The sequence below is a fragment of the Ursus arctos genome, unplaced genomic scaffold, assembly GCF_023065955.2.
Source record: "Ursus arctos isolate Adak ecotype North America unplaced genomic scaffold, UrsArc2.0 scaffold_15, whole genome shotgun sequence".
Classification (NCBI taxonomy): Eukaryota; Metazoa; Chordata; class Mammalia; order Carnivora; family Ursidae; genus Ursus; species Ursus arctos.
The window spans coordinates 12,798,331-12,814,419 of record NW_026622819.1 but is presented as its reverse complement, the minus strand read 5'-3'; the positions used below and the strand labels follow the sequence as shown (position 1 = coordinate 12,814,419).

The 16,089-nt window shown below is 41.9% G+C and overlaps 1 protein-coding gene across 1 annotated transcript in view; it reads left to right on the top strand.

Annotated features, from left to right (window-relative positions):
- MARCHF11 (membrane associated ring-CH-type finger 11) overlaps nt 1-16,089 on the top strand; it is a 103,006-nt gene that overhangs the window by 75,315 nt on the left and 11,602 nt on the right. Inside the window, exon 3 of the mRNA XM_026506714.3 lies at nt 5,356-5,548. Coding sequence (XP_026362499.2) covers nt 5,356-5,548 — 193 coding nt within the window. The remainder of the gene's footprint in view (nt 1-5,355; nt 5,549-16,089) is intronic.

Here is a 16,089-nt window from a genome sequence, read left to right as displayed (position 1 = left end):
CATTGGTGGTTTGGCCAGAGCTGGGACTTGATCCTGTAGGAAGGACAGAATGGATGTGCAGAGAATGAGATTGTGGCCGTCAGATAGATGATGGAAACTGAAGTCAGGATACCAAGGAGTCAAGCATCTTCTGGGTGAGACTCAGCTTCTGCCTTCATGAAACTCACAGTCTGTGGACAACAGGGAGATAATCATCTGGGATGCAAGAGAGAAATCTGCACCAAACAGAAATATAAACAGTGGATTATCAGGTCCAGACAGAGGGATTCTGCACGAGGAGAGGAGGGGACAGCTTTTTAGAAGAGTTGGCATGAAAGCCAGTTATGGATGGGCGAGAGATTTCCACCTGTGAGAAAAGGGAGAAGGGCATGGCATGCTGAGAAAGGAACACGCTCAAAGGCAGAGAGGGACCAAAATGAAAAGTACATGGCATTCGGGATAATACAGGGAGGCAGATTAAGCAGAATTGGGGAGCGTACATGTTCCTCCCTCCTTCCCTTTCTCCTTCCCTTCCTCCCTTCCTATCTCCTTCCTTCCCTCTCCTCCTCATCACATCCCTCTATCCCTTCCTTTCATCCTTCCTGCAATAGTTCTATGCCAGGCACTGGGAATATGTACTGAGCCACATAAGTAGCCCTCCTTCACGGGGCTCCTTTCATTAGGAATGTAGACTTGGGGGTGCCACTCAGGATCAGGGAATGACTCATGGCTAGCAGTCCAGCTGGAAAGCTATTTCAGGAGACCAGAGAAGACAGACTTGAAGCTGTTCCCAGGAAAACTGTGGTGTCACTGCAAAGATGGGGTGTATGTAGTTAATGAGCTTGTCATCAGAGCTCAGTAGAATTATTATATAGTACAGTTGACCCTTGGATGACACAGGTTTCAACCATGTGAGCCCACTTATACATGGATGTTTTTGGATAAATCCAGTATAGTACTGTAAGTGTATTTTCTCTTCCTTATGATTTTCTTCTCATTACCCCCCCAACTTACTTTATTGTAAGAATATAGCATATAATACATATAACTTACAAAATATGAGTCAGTCGACTGTCTATGTCATTGCTAAGGTTTCTTTTCTCTGTAAGATTTATTTATTTAATTGAGAGAGAGAGAGAGAGAGTGTGCAGACACATATGGTGGGGGGGGAGGGGCAGAGGGCAAGACTCCCCAAGCAGACTCCCTGCTGAGCTCGAGCCCAAGCCTGATGTAGGACTTGATCTCACAACCCTGAGATTATGACCTGAGCCGAAATCAAGAGCCACATGTCAACTCAAGAGCTACCCAAGCGCCCCTGTCATTGCTAAGGTTTCTGGTCAGCAGTGGGCTACTAGTAGTTATGTTTGGGGGAATTCAGAAGTTATACATGGATTTTTGGCTGTGTGGGTAGTTGGCACCCCTAACTCCTGTGTTGTTCAAGGATATATAAATATATAACATAAATATAATATAAAAGCATGAACCTAGGAGCCAGACTGCCTGGGTTAAATCTCAGCTTTCGTCCTTACTAGGTGTGTAACCTTGGGCAAATTGTTTGACCTCTCTCTGCCTCAGCTTACTTGTCTTTAAAATGGGGATAATAATAGTACTTTCCTCACAGAAATTTTGCGGGGATTAAATGAATTAAATGAATTTTAAAAAACTCTCAGAAAAGTGCCTGGGACATACTGGCCCTATATAAATATAGGCTGTAATTATTAAATTGCTTCTATACACCAAATGAGGATGAAATTTCAGAAGAGGAACCACTTGGTCCCATTTTTGCTAACAATACATCCAATGGTTTGTGTAGAAGTGAACATCTTTTCAGGAAAATAAAAGTGAAACATATTCAAATATTATGGAAAGAAATAAATAATAGCAATTATTTAGAGTCAATCTGCTTATTGGTATAGTACCTTCCCAAACTTGGAAAGAAATTTAAATAAATACATACACACATACACATACATACACCCATACATGTATACATACATCCATACATATTAAGTTTTAGAGGTGAAAAGTATGTTCAGCAGTTGACAAATTCTGTTCAAGATTTAGAAATATCTCACAGACTGAAATCCAGGCCTTGGATACCATTGGGATAGAGAGAGAAGCCCCAAGAGACTCATCTTCTATTTTTATTGTCTAAGCTAATGGTCCATTAACACATCTTCTTGAGGCTGAGCCCGTTAGATAATGTGTACTTCCCAGGGCAAAGACGCCAGGTGGGTGTTTCCTAGTGGTGGAAAGCAGCATTATTTTTCCTAGGGGAAGAATGTGAACAATCCCACTTTTTTTCGCGTAATGGTAACAGTAAGAAAGAGCATTATATAATGGGCAAAGAAATTACCAAGATGATATCAGCGTTCAGAGGGAAAATCCCTATGTTCATAATCAGTTTAATGATTTGGGTTTCAATAATGGTTTGCCCTCATTAGCTATTCAGTGAAATGGTGCTAATTTTAAGGTTCCTCAGTGTATGAAGAACATCGATGCGCTTTCAGACACATTGGCGCATTTGCATTATTACCGGAATGATATAAAACCAGAAATTTCAGGGAGCTTATTTATAGATTTTGAGCCGTTTATCCTTCTTGAGACATAAGCTTCAAAAATCTCAGATTATTTCCTATCTCTACCACAAAAAATAATTTCTATGATAATTATATATAAGCATCTCAGTGTACTGAAATTGAGAGTTGTTCTCTTTTTTCCCTAGTTTTCTGAACATAATTTTAAAATACATTAATTCTAACCTGCCAGGTATTTGAATTTTAAGCCGTTTTAAATTTGGTGTCATCAAACACGTGTGAAACATCAATGTTTCTTATTCCTGGTGAGTCTGTCCCTTCGCTCATTCTCCTTCCCTGGCACAGAACAGCTAAGCCTTGTGCTTCAGAAGCTTCCTCGCCCAGTGTGGCCGGCAGTCATGCTGACTCTCAGATGTGAATTACCGCAATTTCCTGTGTCCCAGGAGACACCTCAACTTCATCCATCTGTCCTGGCCAGTTCACCAAACTCCCAAGTGGTTAGTAGGACCTCACCATATAGCCTATGGCCACCATGTTTTTCTCAGTTGGCATGCAGGCAGTCTTGGATCAATTAATTAGTAAGCCTAATTGAAGCTAAATTAATTAGTTGTACAATATCGAGCTGTCCAAATTTAACTCCACTAAAATTACAGAATGAATGTGCAACATAAAGGATTTCTGAAAAAGGAAGGTAGATATTAGTAAGACCATTCTTTTTTTAAAATAATTTTTAAAAAGTATTTTTATTTATTTACTTGAGAGAGACCACGAGAGAGAAACAGACCCCCGCTGAGCAGAGAGCCCTACAGAGGGCTCGGTCCCAGGACCCTGAGATCATGACCTGAGTCTAAGGCAGATGCTTAACCAACTGAGCCACCCAGATGCCCCATACCATTCGTGATAAATCCTTCTTACTCACTGCTGCTCACCCAAGACTCCTGTGATTCATTCAGGCTTATATATTTTGAAACATATTGTTCACCATGTGAAAATCTCTCTCTCTCTCTCTTTCTCTCTCTCTCTCTCTCTCTCTCTCACACACACACACACACACACACACACACAACTTGTGTACCTTTGCCCCATAAGTTTAAAAGTATGCTTTGTTTTCATCTATCCGATGTGATTAATAAATTGATAAAGAGTAACATAATGCGTATAGACGTGATAGCATCCGTCTGGGATGGATGTTCGCTGGAAGGAGTTTTCTTGTTGCTTACCATGTTGTATTTAATGCAAATTTCAACGAGCAGTGAGACTAAACAAAAACAACAAAGAGTGACACCTGACCCTTGTTCGGTGACACCAAATTTAAAATGGCTTTAAATTCAGATGCTTGGCACTTTGAAATTAATGTGTTTAAAATTATGTCAGGAAACTCGTAAAAGAAAAAAAAACAACTTCAAATGCATGCTTGAAATAAATTGATTCAGTTGTAATGATAAGATAATATTGACAAATTTAATTATTATTCATCCAGAATTGTAAAAGCAAAAGCCATTTTTCAGTAAATGAATCTGCATATTAAAATCGTTAGAAATACCTTTCTTGTAGGACTCCACCAAACTGTCATTTGGTTCTGAAATTTTTAAAGGAAAAATAAATGACTTTAGAGAATTAAATATTTCAAATTCATTTTGCTATTTAATCTTTAACAAATGTAGAATTTAACAATATCCATGAATATGCAAGGTAAAGGGCACATTTAAATATGATACGTAAATTATTTATGATGAGAGACCGAAGTGGTAAGGGAGAGAGGGAAGGGTAGGAATGCACATATTCAGACTTAAAGGTAAGTAAAGAGTTTAAGGAAATATCAGATTCACCCAGTGGATACTGATTGTTCACGCTCATTTGTTTTTAAAGCTTATTTAAACTGTTGAGGAATCCTTTTGACAAGCCATATGTTGCAGCAGCCAGAGCTCTTTCACACAGAATGAAATTGTGCAGGTTGTTTTGAGTTTCACTGTTTACTGACAAACCATAATAGCAATTCTACTTTTGTTTCTGTCTCAGTTATGCAAAAGGGAGAACATGACTAATTAATTCTTTCAAGTTGATAACACCCTTGAAAGACTTTTGATCATTTGTACTGTAAAATCCTCCCAAATACTGATACTTAGGATACCAAATTATTCTCCCCATTGAATACTGTGGTACTTACGCAGTTGGTGAATTTCAAAGATACTCCGTTTGTTTACAAATTCTAAATCTTGACAAAAATGGCTTCACAGATTACCCATTAGATAAAGTTCAGTAATATCTCAGTATATGAAATGTACCAATAACAGATAACGTACAATCTTAGAGCTCCCCTATAATTCTAGTGTGTTACTTTAACGACTTTTTCACTGCTGTTCTTATGTAACTTATTTGTTTCTTACATATTTTTTTTTTTTGCAAAAACAAGAGACAGTTCCCCTTTTTGCAGTAGCCAAATGTGTTAAAGAGCAAAATAAGTTTCCAAATAGAGGAATCTTCAACACATACCTTTGGAGTGTATTTAATTTCGTGCAGGCGTGAAAGATAATAATGTGATCCCAGGTACTAAATATTCTTCAGCCATTTACTCTCAGTACTGTTATCTGGAATAAAACTAGATTAAATTTACAGAACGGTGAATTACTGAAAATAATGAAGCTAAGGCAATTCATTACTCTTTATCTGCTTGTCTATTTTTTATAGCCTGGATGAAGTGAAAAAATTCATTTGGGGTCTGATCAGATTGAAAAGGGTCTAACATGATGGAGAGAAACATGGGGCTGAAAATGTGTTCTTTTTTTTCTTTTTAAATTAAACAGCACCTTTTTCTCACATGCCTCTGTTTTTCTTTTAGTGGCAAAGCATTTCTATAACACTGGTTGAGAAAGTTCAGATGATTGCTGTAATCCTAGGATCCCTGTTCTTAATAGCGAGTGTGACCTGGCTCCTCTGGTCAGCCTTCAGCCCCTATGCAGTGTGGCAGAGGAAGGACATCCTTTTTCAAATCTGCTATGGAATGTATGGTTTTATGGATCTAGTGTGCATAGGTAAGACCATGACGTTAAACATTAACTGTCAGTAATCCATTTCTTGCAGCTATTATATTTTCACCAGTGGGATCTCATATAGAATGTTGTGGGTCATGTGATCTTGGTTCTCCAGCTACTTAACTGTCTGGGGTGTCACAATCTGGCCACTTCCCTCAAAAAGCATAGCATCTATCTTCCCAAGGAGTCTGAAAAAATGAACAGGATAATGGTCATTTAAAGTGACTTATTTTGCAATGGAAAGGAAGGAGTGGAAGAAATGATTGGGGGTGGGGAAAATAAGGACAGTCATTTATTTCTGCGGGATGAGAGCAAATCAGCCCCTCTTCAGAAAGCCCTGGAAGCACTGACAGATGCCGGTGGTGGTCTTGTGCATTCGGGGAGAGGACCGACAGACCCCTGGAGGGCTTACCTCGTGGCGAGTGACTCAGGCTTCTCTAGCACATACAGTGCTCCTGGAAGGGATGGGGACCAGGGGTCAGTTTTCCTTTCTGTCTTGGGTTTCTTTGTTTTGCTTAATAAATTCAGTGGCTTAGAAGAAAAAAAAGGATCAGACATTTTAGCTTAAACAGATCCTACCAAAAAAGGTTACTTACAAGTTTCTCTTGGCCGGTCTGCTGTTTCCCCAGTACCATGAGAAAACGGAAGTCGGTTCATGCAGCGTTGATGTGGTGTGCGTGAGGTGCCTGCCACTGGCGCTGGGATGGTGTCTGGCTGGCCATGGGGGCGGGGACGTAGAGGGGCCACAGGGTCTCGAGGAGACTTTCTCTGCTCCCATGTGCGTTGCAGCTTCGTGGGCTGTAAAGAGAGGTGAGAGAGGCAGCCATGGTTTACAGCGGTGGTTCTCAAAAGTGTGGTCCCGCTGCTGCTTTTTAAGAGAGGTGCATTCTCAGGCCCCACCCCATCTGCCAAATCAGAAATTTCAGGGTTAGCGCCCCCCTCCGGCCATCTGCGCATCACAGCCCACGGAAATCCCATGAGCACGCTGAAGCTTGGGAGCCCCTGGTTTCAGGGAACGGTGCGACTTAGGGTCCAGTGACTTGGTTTCCAGGCTGGGGCTCTGCTGAGACTTGTCACCTCTGTTTGTCCATGTCCCGTTTCCTCTCCCATGAAGACGGAAATAATAATCCCTAGCACGCAGGCCTAAATAAAGGAAATAATGATTATAAACAATTGTGTTATTAATTGGAAGTTATAAATGAAATGTATTTAAATAAGTCACAAATATTAAAATAGTTTAAATCATTTAAATTCATGCCTCTACTCACCAGAGCCTTAATTTAACTAGAAGTTTTAATATTCTCAGTGACTTTTCTAAAAGAGCTCTATAAATTTAAAAATAGGATTAGCCTGAATTTCCTCTCCTTTCCTTCCTCCCTTGCCACTAGTACAAGACTAATAGGAAAGAAAACGATCACATTTCAGGCCGGGAAGGAAAAAAGTGGTGGTGGGGGAAAATGTCATGAATAATATGTAAACTGAGCAGATGTTGCCTGAATAATTGAGCTAATCATGTATACGAACAATTTGCATTAAATGTGATAATGCACTTATAAGCATTTAGAAACGCTAAGTCTCTATACAAATATGGTCTCCAGGGTATTGCTCTAAATAAAGGAGAGTCACAAAATTGTTCTACAAATTCCTTAGTAAGTTCAGAGAGAGATTGTATTTATTCGGTCTTTCAACATCAATGTTATACAATGTGGTATTCCAGAACACTGCTATGAAAAGGAGAGATGAAAAACAAAGGAGTCATTAGGCTTCCAGTCCAACCTTGAGGGAAGGAGTCCAGTTGACTCTGATATCATTGCAACACTAAAGAGGAACATGTACACACACACACACACACACACACACACACACACACATTCTGGTTAGGAACTCACTTTCCTGGTTTTCACAGTTTGCATTTGGTGCTGAGTTACTAGGTCTTAAATTTTTATTGCTAATGCCAGTCTTTTAATCAAAATTATTAAATTTTGGTTTTAAAAAGCACATGCATATGAGCTAATGATTTCTTGGCAGAATATGACCTATTCGGGCTTCCCTTTTGAAATGTGGGTATTTGCCCATTTTATAAAGTTAAGTTTCTTGGGAACAAAAAACCAATTGATATTTTCCTGGCTTACACTTTGGAGAATGAATTTTTATTGACATTTTAAATATTGACAGTACCTTTCATTACATTTTGACTCATTAACTCCAAATCTCATCATTTAAGAATGTATTTGTATTTCGAAAAATGTTAAAGAATTCAGATAGAACAGCATTATTCATGTCACTTGGTAATCACATTAATTGGTCTATTTGGGCCCAGAGAAAATCTTACTCTTTTCTCAAGAAGTTGGAAACCTTCTATAGTCAAGTTAGCAAATACACGTAGGCTATCGATAGCCAACTGGATCATAGCCAGTAATAGGTCCCGCTGACATTTCAAATTAATTCAAATGTCTGTTAAATTAAATGTAGACAGTAACAAAGTAGATTACATTGATTATACCTCAAATACCCCTCACGACAGAGCTTAAGTGTCTGAGAGGGTGGACAGCACGTTTACGACTTTGGGTCCAGTTTGCTCAGCTCAGATCAATAAATATTTATTGAGAACTTTCTTTGTGTCAGACACAGTGCTAGGTGCTGGGAATACAAACCAGGGTCAGTCACTTTCCTGTCCCCAAGGAGCTCCCAGCCACACAGGAGGACAGGTGTATCAGTAGGTAATGAGAAGACAGTGAGATGTACACGCTTCTGGAAGGAGGCACAGGAGATGGTAGTTGGACAAAGCAGGGAGACATGAATGTTGGGGTGTTGTATGCAAGGTGGGGTAGTTCCAGGCAGATTTCAATGGGAAGTGTTAGCCAAGCAGGCTGACAGATGAGTAGATGCTTAGCAAGTGGGGAGGTGGCCCCCTTGTCACCATTGGAAGATGTAAAATTGGCTTTGCATTCAGAGGGCCTTAAAGTACTTGGAAACATTCCGCCATTCCTCTTTGCTCAAGCTTTTCAAACTTGTTTATACCTAAGCGGGAAGGAGCAGACTGACAGCTTCATAAATATTCTGTTTAAAAAATAATTCAGAAAATCCATAGAAGATTATTCCTGAACCAAAAAAATGTTATAATCCAGCCAGTGGTTGTAATACTGAGGAAGAGATTATTACTGGATTGTTAAATAGAGAATGTAAAGATTTGTAGAAAATGTATTTACCTGGGGAAAACTGTTTACTTGTTTCTACACATAGTGAATTTATCTTTTGCTTTTTGTTCATTATTATTAATTAATACCCTTTCTGCTTTCCCAAGATTCAGTTTTTTTCTTGCCATTCAAGTTTTGAATTCCCCAAAAGGTCGAGGTATTATCAGAGTGGAGCTGCCGGGACTCTGGCTGTCCGGTAGAACTTAACTGCAACGATAAAGATGTCCATCTGCATCCAGTATCACAGACTCCAGCCACTGGCTACATCTGGCTACTGAGCAGTTGAATGTGGTTCGTGAGAAAGAAAAACTGAATTTTAAAATGAATTTTCTTTAACTTAAATTTAAATAAATAGCCACCTGTGGCCCGTGGCTGTCATATTGGATGGCACAGATCCTAGATGATGATTCAAATTAAATGTGTGAGGGTTTGATTAGCACGGTTCCCCTCACCTGCAGAAACAGGTTGTATTTCCTAAATAACGAGCTCTGTGCCAAGAGAGATGCAGAAAGTAGGAACGAACTGAAGAGGCTTAAGAGAAGGGTATTGAAGGTGTGCGGGTGGTGGCCGAGAGGTAGACAGAGAGCCACGAATGGGAGATGTGTCTTAAGGAACTCGAAGTACAAAGAGCTGACGTGGGAACTCTTTTAAATATTTAAGCAGTTGGCATTCCAACTATGATTGTGTACCAGGGAAACTAATATAAAGGATTTAAATCACTGAGTTGTGTTAACCTGGGGCAGTAATTTAGGGAGAATAACCAAAGCAGGCTGGCTGGTGTTGGCTCCATCCTGAGATGGGCACAGTGGACAAAGGAAGATTAGCAAACCCAGAAATGAAGAGCAAATGCATGGCGGAAGGCTGTGGGCTCGGGCATTGGTTCTTTTTTTTTTTTTTTTTTTAAGATTTTATTTATTTATTTGACAGAGAGAGAGAGACAGCCAGTGAGAGAGGGAACACAGCAGGGGGAGTGGGAGAGGAAGAAGCAGGCTCCCAGCAGAGGAGCCCAATGCGGGGCTCGATCCCAGGACCCTGGGATCACGCCCTGAGGTGAAGGCAGATGCTTAACGACTGAGCCACCCAGGGTGCCCCTCGGGAATTGGTTCTTAACTCCATACTTTGCACACTGAGAAAATAGAAGGCTATCACTTTCATTGGGTCATGTGATTCAGAGGAAGCTTTGCTTCATCAGAAGAACGCATTTAGTAATGACTGAAGAGACAGAGAGTCAGCCTTGAGGACAGGAGTCATTTGATTAACTTGCTTCTAAAAAGTTACCACGTCATTTCAGTGTCTGGTAGAACCTGATGAGGTAGGTTCTGTTTCTTGTCGAAGCAACAGAATAAAACTGAAACCCCGTTACGTTAGTGGGATTCCTGAAATAGGGACGGCAGTGCTTATGTCTAATCTTACTAACACTGTGCGTGCCAACTCCATATCTGGCAAGTGTTTTGATCATCCCTGAGACACCAAGGAAAGGGACCAGTTATGCTTATAAAATTTAAAAACTTAGATCACTTTTGTTCTTTTAAAAATTTTTCTTAATTGTCCACAGAGTATAAACATATACTTATGCAAATAAACCCATTTTATGAATATATAAAGTTTAAAAGAAGACCACTTCACTCATACTGCCCTTTCTGTTATGTCATTCCCTTTGCAGAAAGGTCCCCCCGCCCCCAAACACACATTTTGGTGTATTTCTGCCAGATCTTTTTCATTGGGTTTACACGCATGTGGGCGTGTAGATAAGTAGGTATTTTAATATAAGCGGGATCATACTATTCATATTGTGGAAAAAAATAGTCATTTTCATTCAACAATGATCTAGAAATCTTTCTCTGTTAGAACGGACGTACAACCATTTACTTTTCTTCTACTGTTACCAATCTTCGCCATTAGAAACAATGCTGCCAATGAGTATTTCCATCAGCAACATTCCGAGAAGCGCAGTCTGGGCTGAGTAATGCCCCATTACACACCCCATTTTTGCTCTCTGAAAAGGCTTCACCAATTTGCACTCCCCCCAAATATATGACAATTCCCGTTCTCCCACACCTTGACAAAAATGGATATCAGCTTTTTGACATTTTCATTGGTAGTTTGAGCTATATTTAACACCATTAGAGTGCTTTCCTTAGAGTTTGTTTTACAACTATTTAGGTTTACGGGCAGTTTTCCTAAGAAAAGAAGAATATCCACACTGCGCCCTGCTCTTAATGCAGCTCGTCCTGCCTGGCCTCTCTTGGGATGCGGTGGGCAGGGGCCCAGACTAGCTCTGTCCTGTAAATACTCCCCCTCTTCTTCCTGAACATGAAGTCAGAAGGTGGGATCGAGGTCAGAGATCACTGCCTCTCAGAAACCCCACATTCCCCCCTCCCAGTCCCCCGCACATTTAGGGAGCTCAGGACCAGTTTCTCCTATCTGTGATACCGTTAAACACTCAAGGAGTTTCACTTCTCTGTCTCTTTTTTCATGTAGAAAGTACTCCCAGAAATTGCTTTTAGGAAAATTGCCTCCCTCTGTCACTTGGGTCTGCAGCTAAAGTACTGAGGCTGTTACTGTCTGTTCTCCCTATGATTCTATTTCTCAGATTAAAACACAGGCACACGGGGTTGAAGAGACACGCACACGGACCCACCGGGAGCCAAAAATCCCTCTCCGGGGTCTTTCAAAATAATGAAATAAAGTATACTCTGATTGTTTATGTTGTCCTGCTTTTGAACACTGCAGACATTAGGGAATCTTTAAAAATAACCTCATATATACTTGAATGAAGATCAGATCAAAATAACTTCTCTTTCATGTACCAATTATAGTCAATACTGAAAAAAAAAATGCTCCTTCTGCAGAAATTTCATACTCTCCAATGTCAGGTTTTATTTTCCTCTAGTCTAAATCTAATTAATTTTTTAAAAAATTCATGTGAATTCTTATAGCTATTAGTTTTGAGAAATCTGTTTTTCATAGTTGGTGATCTGTCTAGCTCGAGGTTCTCGGGCACACTCAAATAAACTAGGTAGAGTTACCCATTGGTAATGTCTTCACATTTCATTATAGAACTTTGAATAAATAAATACCACATATTCCTATGGTCTTTGATTATATCAGACGTATGTTTACATGTTTAAAAGCCAAGGTAATATTTCTCTCTTGCTTTCGATACTGCTTCACTGTGATTTCCCCCCCAGGCAGAGCAGCTTAAAGTTACACGTGATTGAACCTTTTACTGACACGAACCTTAAAATATACTTTTTCTAATTCTGTGATATTATATGAGGAAAAGCGAAGAGTTCTGACCAAGAATTTCAGGATAATCCAACTCTTGGTGACCACAGATGAGTTCTTCTCACTGAGGATGGCCAGTGGTTTATTTCATGCCAGGGTTGTTTTTCCTAAAATGATGCTTTTAGGTTGTCTTCCTTCCTGTGGCTTGCTTTCAACAAATATAAACCAATTAGCATAAGCAAAGCATGATTAAGAAAGTAAATCAGCTCAGGAAAAAGAATTCTAATGCATTCCAAGCAAAATATAAATGACTTTTGGACTATCTCTTGTTTAAAATTTTCCATGCTCTCTGGCACTTCTCAGCATGATTCAGAAGTTGACAATATTTCCTGAAGTATTTTCGGTGAAAAACAACATATTTACTTAAGGAGTTTGAAAGAAATTAGCATTGGAAGTTGGAATGTGCCATAATTTAGAGCAGAAAGAAAATGCGTTTGCTGGAGACCACAGGAGTGCCTTTGGTTCTTATATTGTCAGGCAAGGGCCATCAACCATACGGACGAGTGTGTTTGAAAGAGAAATTTAGGCAAAGTTCATAAAATGTGCAGCCCTTGGGTCATTGTAGAGAGGCAAAATATTTATGAATAGATATACAATCTATCAAATAGTTCCGAGTGAAAAATGTACAATTACCAAGAGAATAGTCCTGTTCCCCACGTTCTTCAGGGCCTGATAGACGCTGTCCTGCACAGAGGACTTGAGGATGCCTCGTGGAGGGGGAGAGCCACAACCCTAGAACCCAGTGTGGTCTGGGCAGGCGTCCTTTTGGGAGGTGGAGAGGACAGATGTCAGCCACTGACACCCCCAACACCTGCTCTCAGAGCCCCACGAGCAGGGCAGCCCCACCCCATTCAAAATTGTCAGCAAGTTTGATGGGAAGACTCCAAATATATGTAGATTTTTAAAAATCACAGAACACTAGAAGCCCAGATCCAGCCTTTCGTGGGCCTGCACCCTCTCCCTCCCCAGTCACCACCCCTACCACCCCCAAGTCTAGGATCTGAGCTACTGAAAGCATTCTGTGGGCGGGGCTTCGGGCTGCCGCCAGAGGCAGATGGTAGGAGGTGGCCTTGCCAGTGACTGCCCAGTGTCCCAGGAAGCACGATATGGTTGCATCTGCGTGGATCGTGAGGCATGTGGAAAAGGCACCTCCACTTAAACACTGGTTGGCAGAATACCTAGAAACGTTGACTAGCCCAGTATTTCCTTTTTGAATCTTCATATCACAAATTTCCTTCAAACATAAAAAGACTATCAGCCCCCTCTGCTCCAAGAGAAATGCTTCCATGTCCTGATGGGTAGTTTGACGGGGCGTCTGTATCCCTCCAGTGCCACAGTTTGGCCCCTGAGGAGAACTTGATCCAGCCGCTAATGCAGGGAGGACAAAAGCCTCCTTTTACTCTTGCCCAGAGCCCTTCTGGGTTTCCCTTCAAACTTCCTCCCAGGCGGAGCCTGGCTTGGGGGGCCGGCCACTCCGCGGGGTGTGGTACCACTCTGGCCATGACCGCCACCAGACTTGCGTGCTCGGCTAGCTCGTTTTGAATCATTTCTTAAATAGAGTAGAATTCCTTCACAAGCCTCGATCATTCCTTCCTGCCTTCAGCCCGTCTTAGGAGGCATCACGCCCCAGGAAATGCCACAACTTCCTTTAGAAAAAGTTCCGAAGCAGGGGTCCATCCTCTGATCTTTACATTTCTCACTTTTGAGCACGTCATGGTCAGGCCCCTCCGAGGGAGGGTCACAGTGGCGCTTTGTAATTCAGAACTGTCAGGAAAAACAAATCTTCCTCCTTTCTATGCTTTGAGAAGTACTCCATTACTATCACTTTACTCTGGAGATACAAATCAAAGGCTTTTCTATGCCTTAATGATACTGATGTTTACCAATTTCTCTAAAGATTATGATCATGGTTGGTTATCAGAGATATTGCTGCCTGTAAAACCCAGGAAACAGAATAGAAGGACTTGTTCTTGCTCCCTGGCCTTCAGTGTAGTGCCTGAAATGGCCTCTCAAAGCAAATTAACTCTTGAGGCCTCCTCATGGGGGAGAAAACACATTGCCTTCCTCTCTTTTGACCTTGTAAAGTTCAAACTCTTCTGGAGAAATGCTGCCATAGTTAGCAGAGCAATAGACCAACCACGTTCATACTGTTGACTTCTGTTGCCTCCAGAGAAAAGGTGACGCCTTTCAGCCATCTCTCTCGATTGCGGGCAGTTGAGCGAAGGGACACCAGTCATCTACGAAGCCAACACTTGCTGAGTGTCGACTGTGTGTTTATAAGCCTGGAGCGCAGGGTAGAGATATTAACAGAACAGGGTCTGCTGCCTGTTTTTGAACAGCTCATGATCTAAGAATGGTTGTTACATTTTGAAATGGTTTAAAAAATATTGAGAGAAGACTGTTATTTTGTGACCTATGAAAATTACATCAAATACAAATTCCAGTGCCCATAAATAACGTTTTATTGGAATACAGACATCTCCCTTCGTTTATATGCTGTCGATGAGTAGTTACAATCTCGTCATCGAGAGACCATAATGTTCACATAGCCTAAAATATTTACTGTCTGGCCCTTTCCAGAAAAGGTTTGTGGGGCCTCGAATATAGCATGTTCCCTGCTCTCCAGCTGCTGGCGAGAGACAGGGAGCTAAGCAATTAAAATGGGAAATGGAAGGTGCCAAGAGACAAATACATGTGAGAGCAGGTGGGAGAAGGTTGGTTAACCATACTTAGGGGCAGCAGAATCTATGGGGAGGAAGAAATCTCGAGCTAAACTTTAAAGAAGAGCATGAAAGGGGCCAGAGAGAGGCAGCTGCCTGAACCTGTCAACACATGAAAATGTGTATTTTTGAGGACTCATCGGGAATTTGGTGTGACAAGAGCAAGAGGTGCTTGCTGGGGAGTAGCGGAGGAAATAAGGTCTAATCGTCTAGAGGGGTCCCGTGGGAGAGACATGGGTGTGCGACCCAACCCTGAAAGCTCAGGGAACCCCTGGAGGGTTGTCTGCTGCGTGTGACTGGTCAGCGTGATGCTGAAGAAAAAGTGTCGAGAGCTAAAGAAGGTTGGGGGGGTGGGGCACAGAGGGCATGCTGGGAAGGCAAGAAGATAATAATCCAGGCAAAGGGTTAGGCCCTACATTAAGGTGGATAGGCAGCTGCCGGAATTAAAAGAGGTTGATCACAAGATAACGGCGATCGAATCAATGGAGGTAGGATGGAAGTGGGGGGAAAGGAGAGGGGCCATCAGGTGTGATTCACAGAGGCTGATTGGCAGATGGGGGAAAGATGATACGTTCTGTTTGAACATTTGCTTTTTGCAGAATTTCTGAGGAATCAAGTGGAAATGGCCAGGAAGTGGCAGGGATACAGGGGTCTGGAGCTCAGGATAGAAATTTGAGCTGGAGATTGACATCCGGTCGTTGAAGCTGCGGTCTGCCGGGGAAGTGGTCTGGGCGAGATGAACAGCAGTTTGAAGAACACAGAGACACGAAGAGCAGGCAAAGGAACATGACCAGGGGAGCAAAAAGTGGGTCAGGCAAGGTGAGGAAGAAGGAAGGAACTTCGGGGAGGAGGAGCACGAGGCCGGTAGTGCCAGATGCTGGGTCGAGAGCAGGTGAATTAAGCCAAAATGTACTCTCTGGATTTAGCAGTACGGGTGTTGGATGGACAGACACAGAGGTTGTGGTAGGCTGAGAGTGGCTGGGACAGGCAGAAGGGGGCTCCGAGTGTAGGTTCACAAATCTTGGCTGAACAAGGACACAGTTAAATGAGGGCAGAACCTAGAGTTGGGTGTGGAATTGAGAAAAGTTCCTGTTTATTTGTTTTAATGGTAGAGTCAGGCAGGGGCAAATGGAAAAAAGGACAGCTTGATGCCTATGTGAATGCAGAGCTAGCAGCCGGCACACAGGGGAGGGATTGGCCTTGCCCAGGAGGGGTGCGGTGCCCCTGAGAAGGGCAGGCAGGCCGCGAGTGGGCACAGCTAGATATGGCTGCCTATGTTGCTCTGGGAGAATAAGTTGAAGGGCCTCTTGGCAAAGACCTCCCGTTTCTCGGTCAT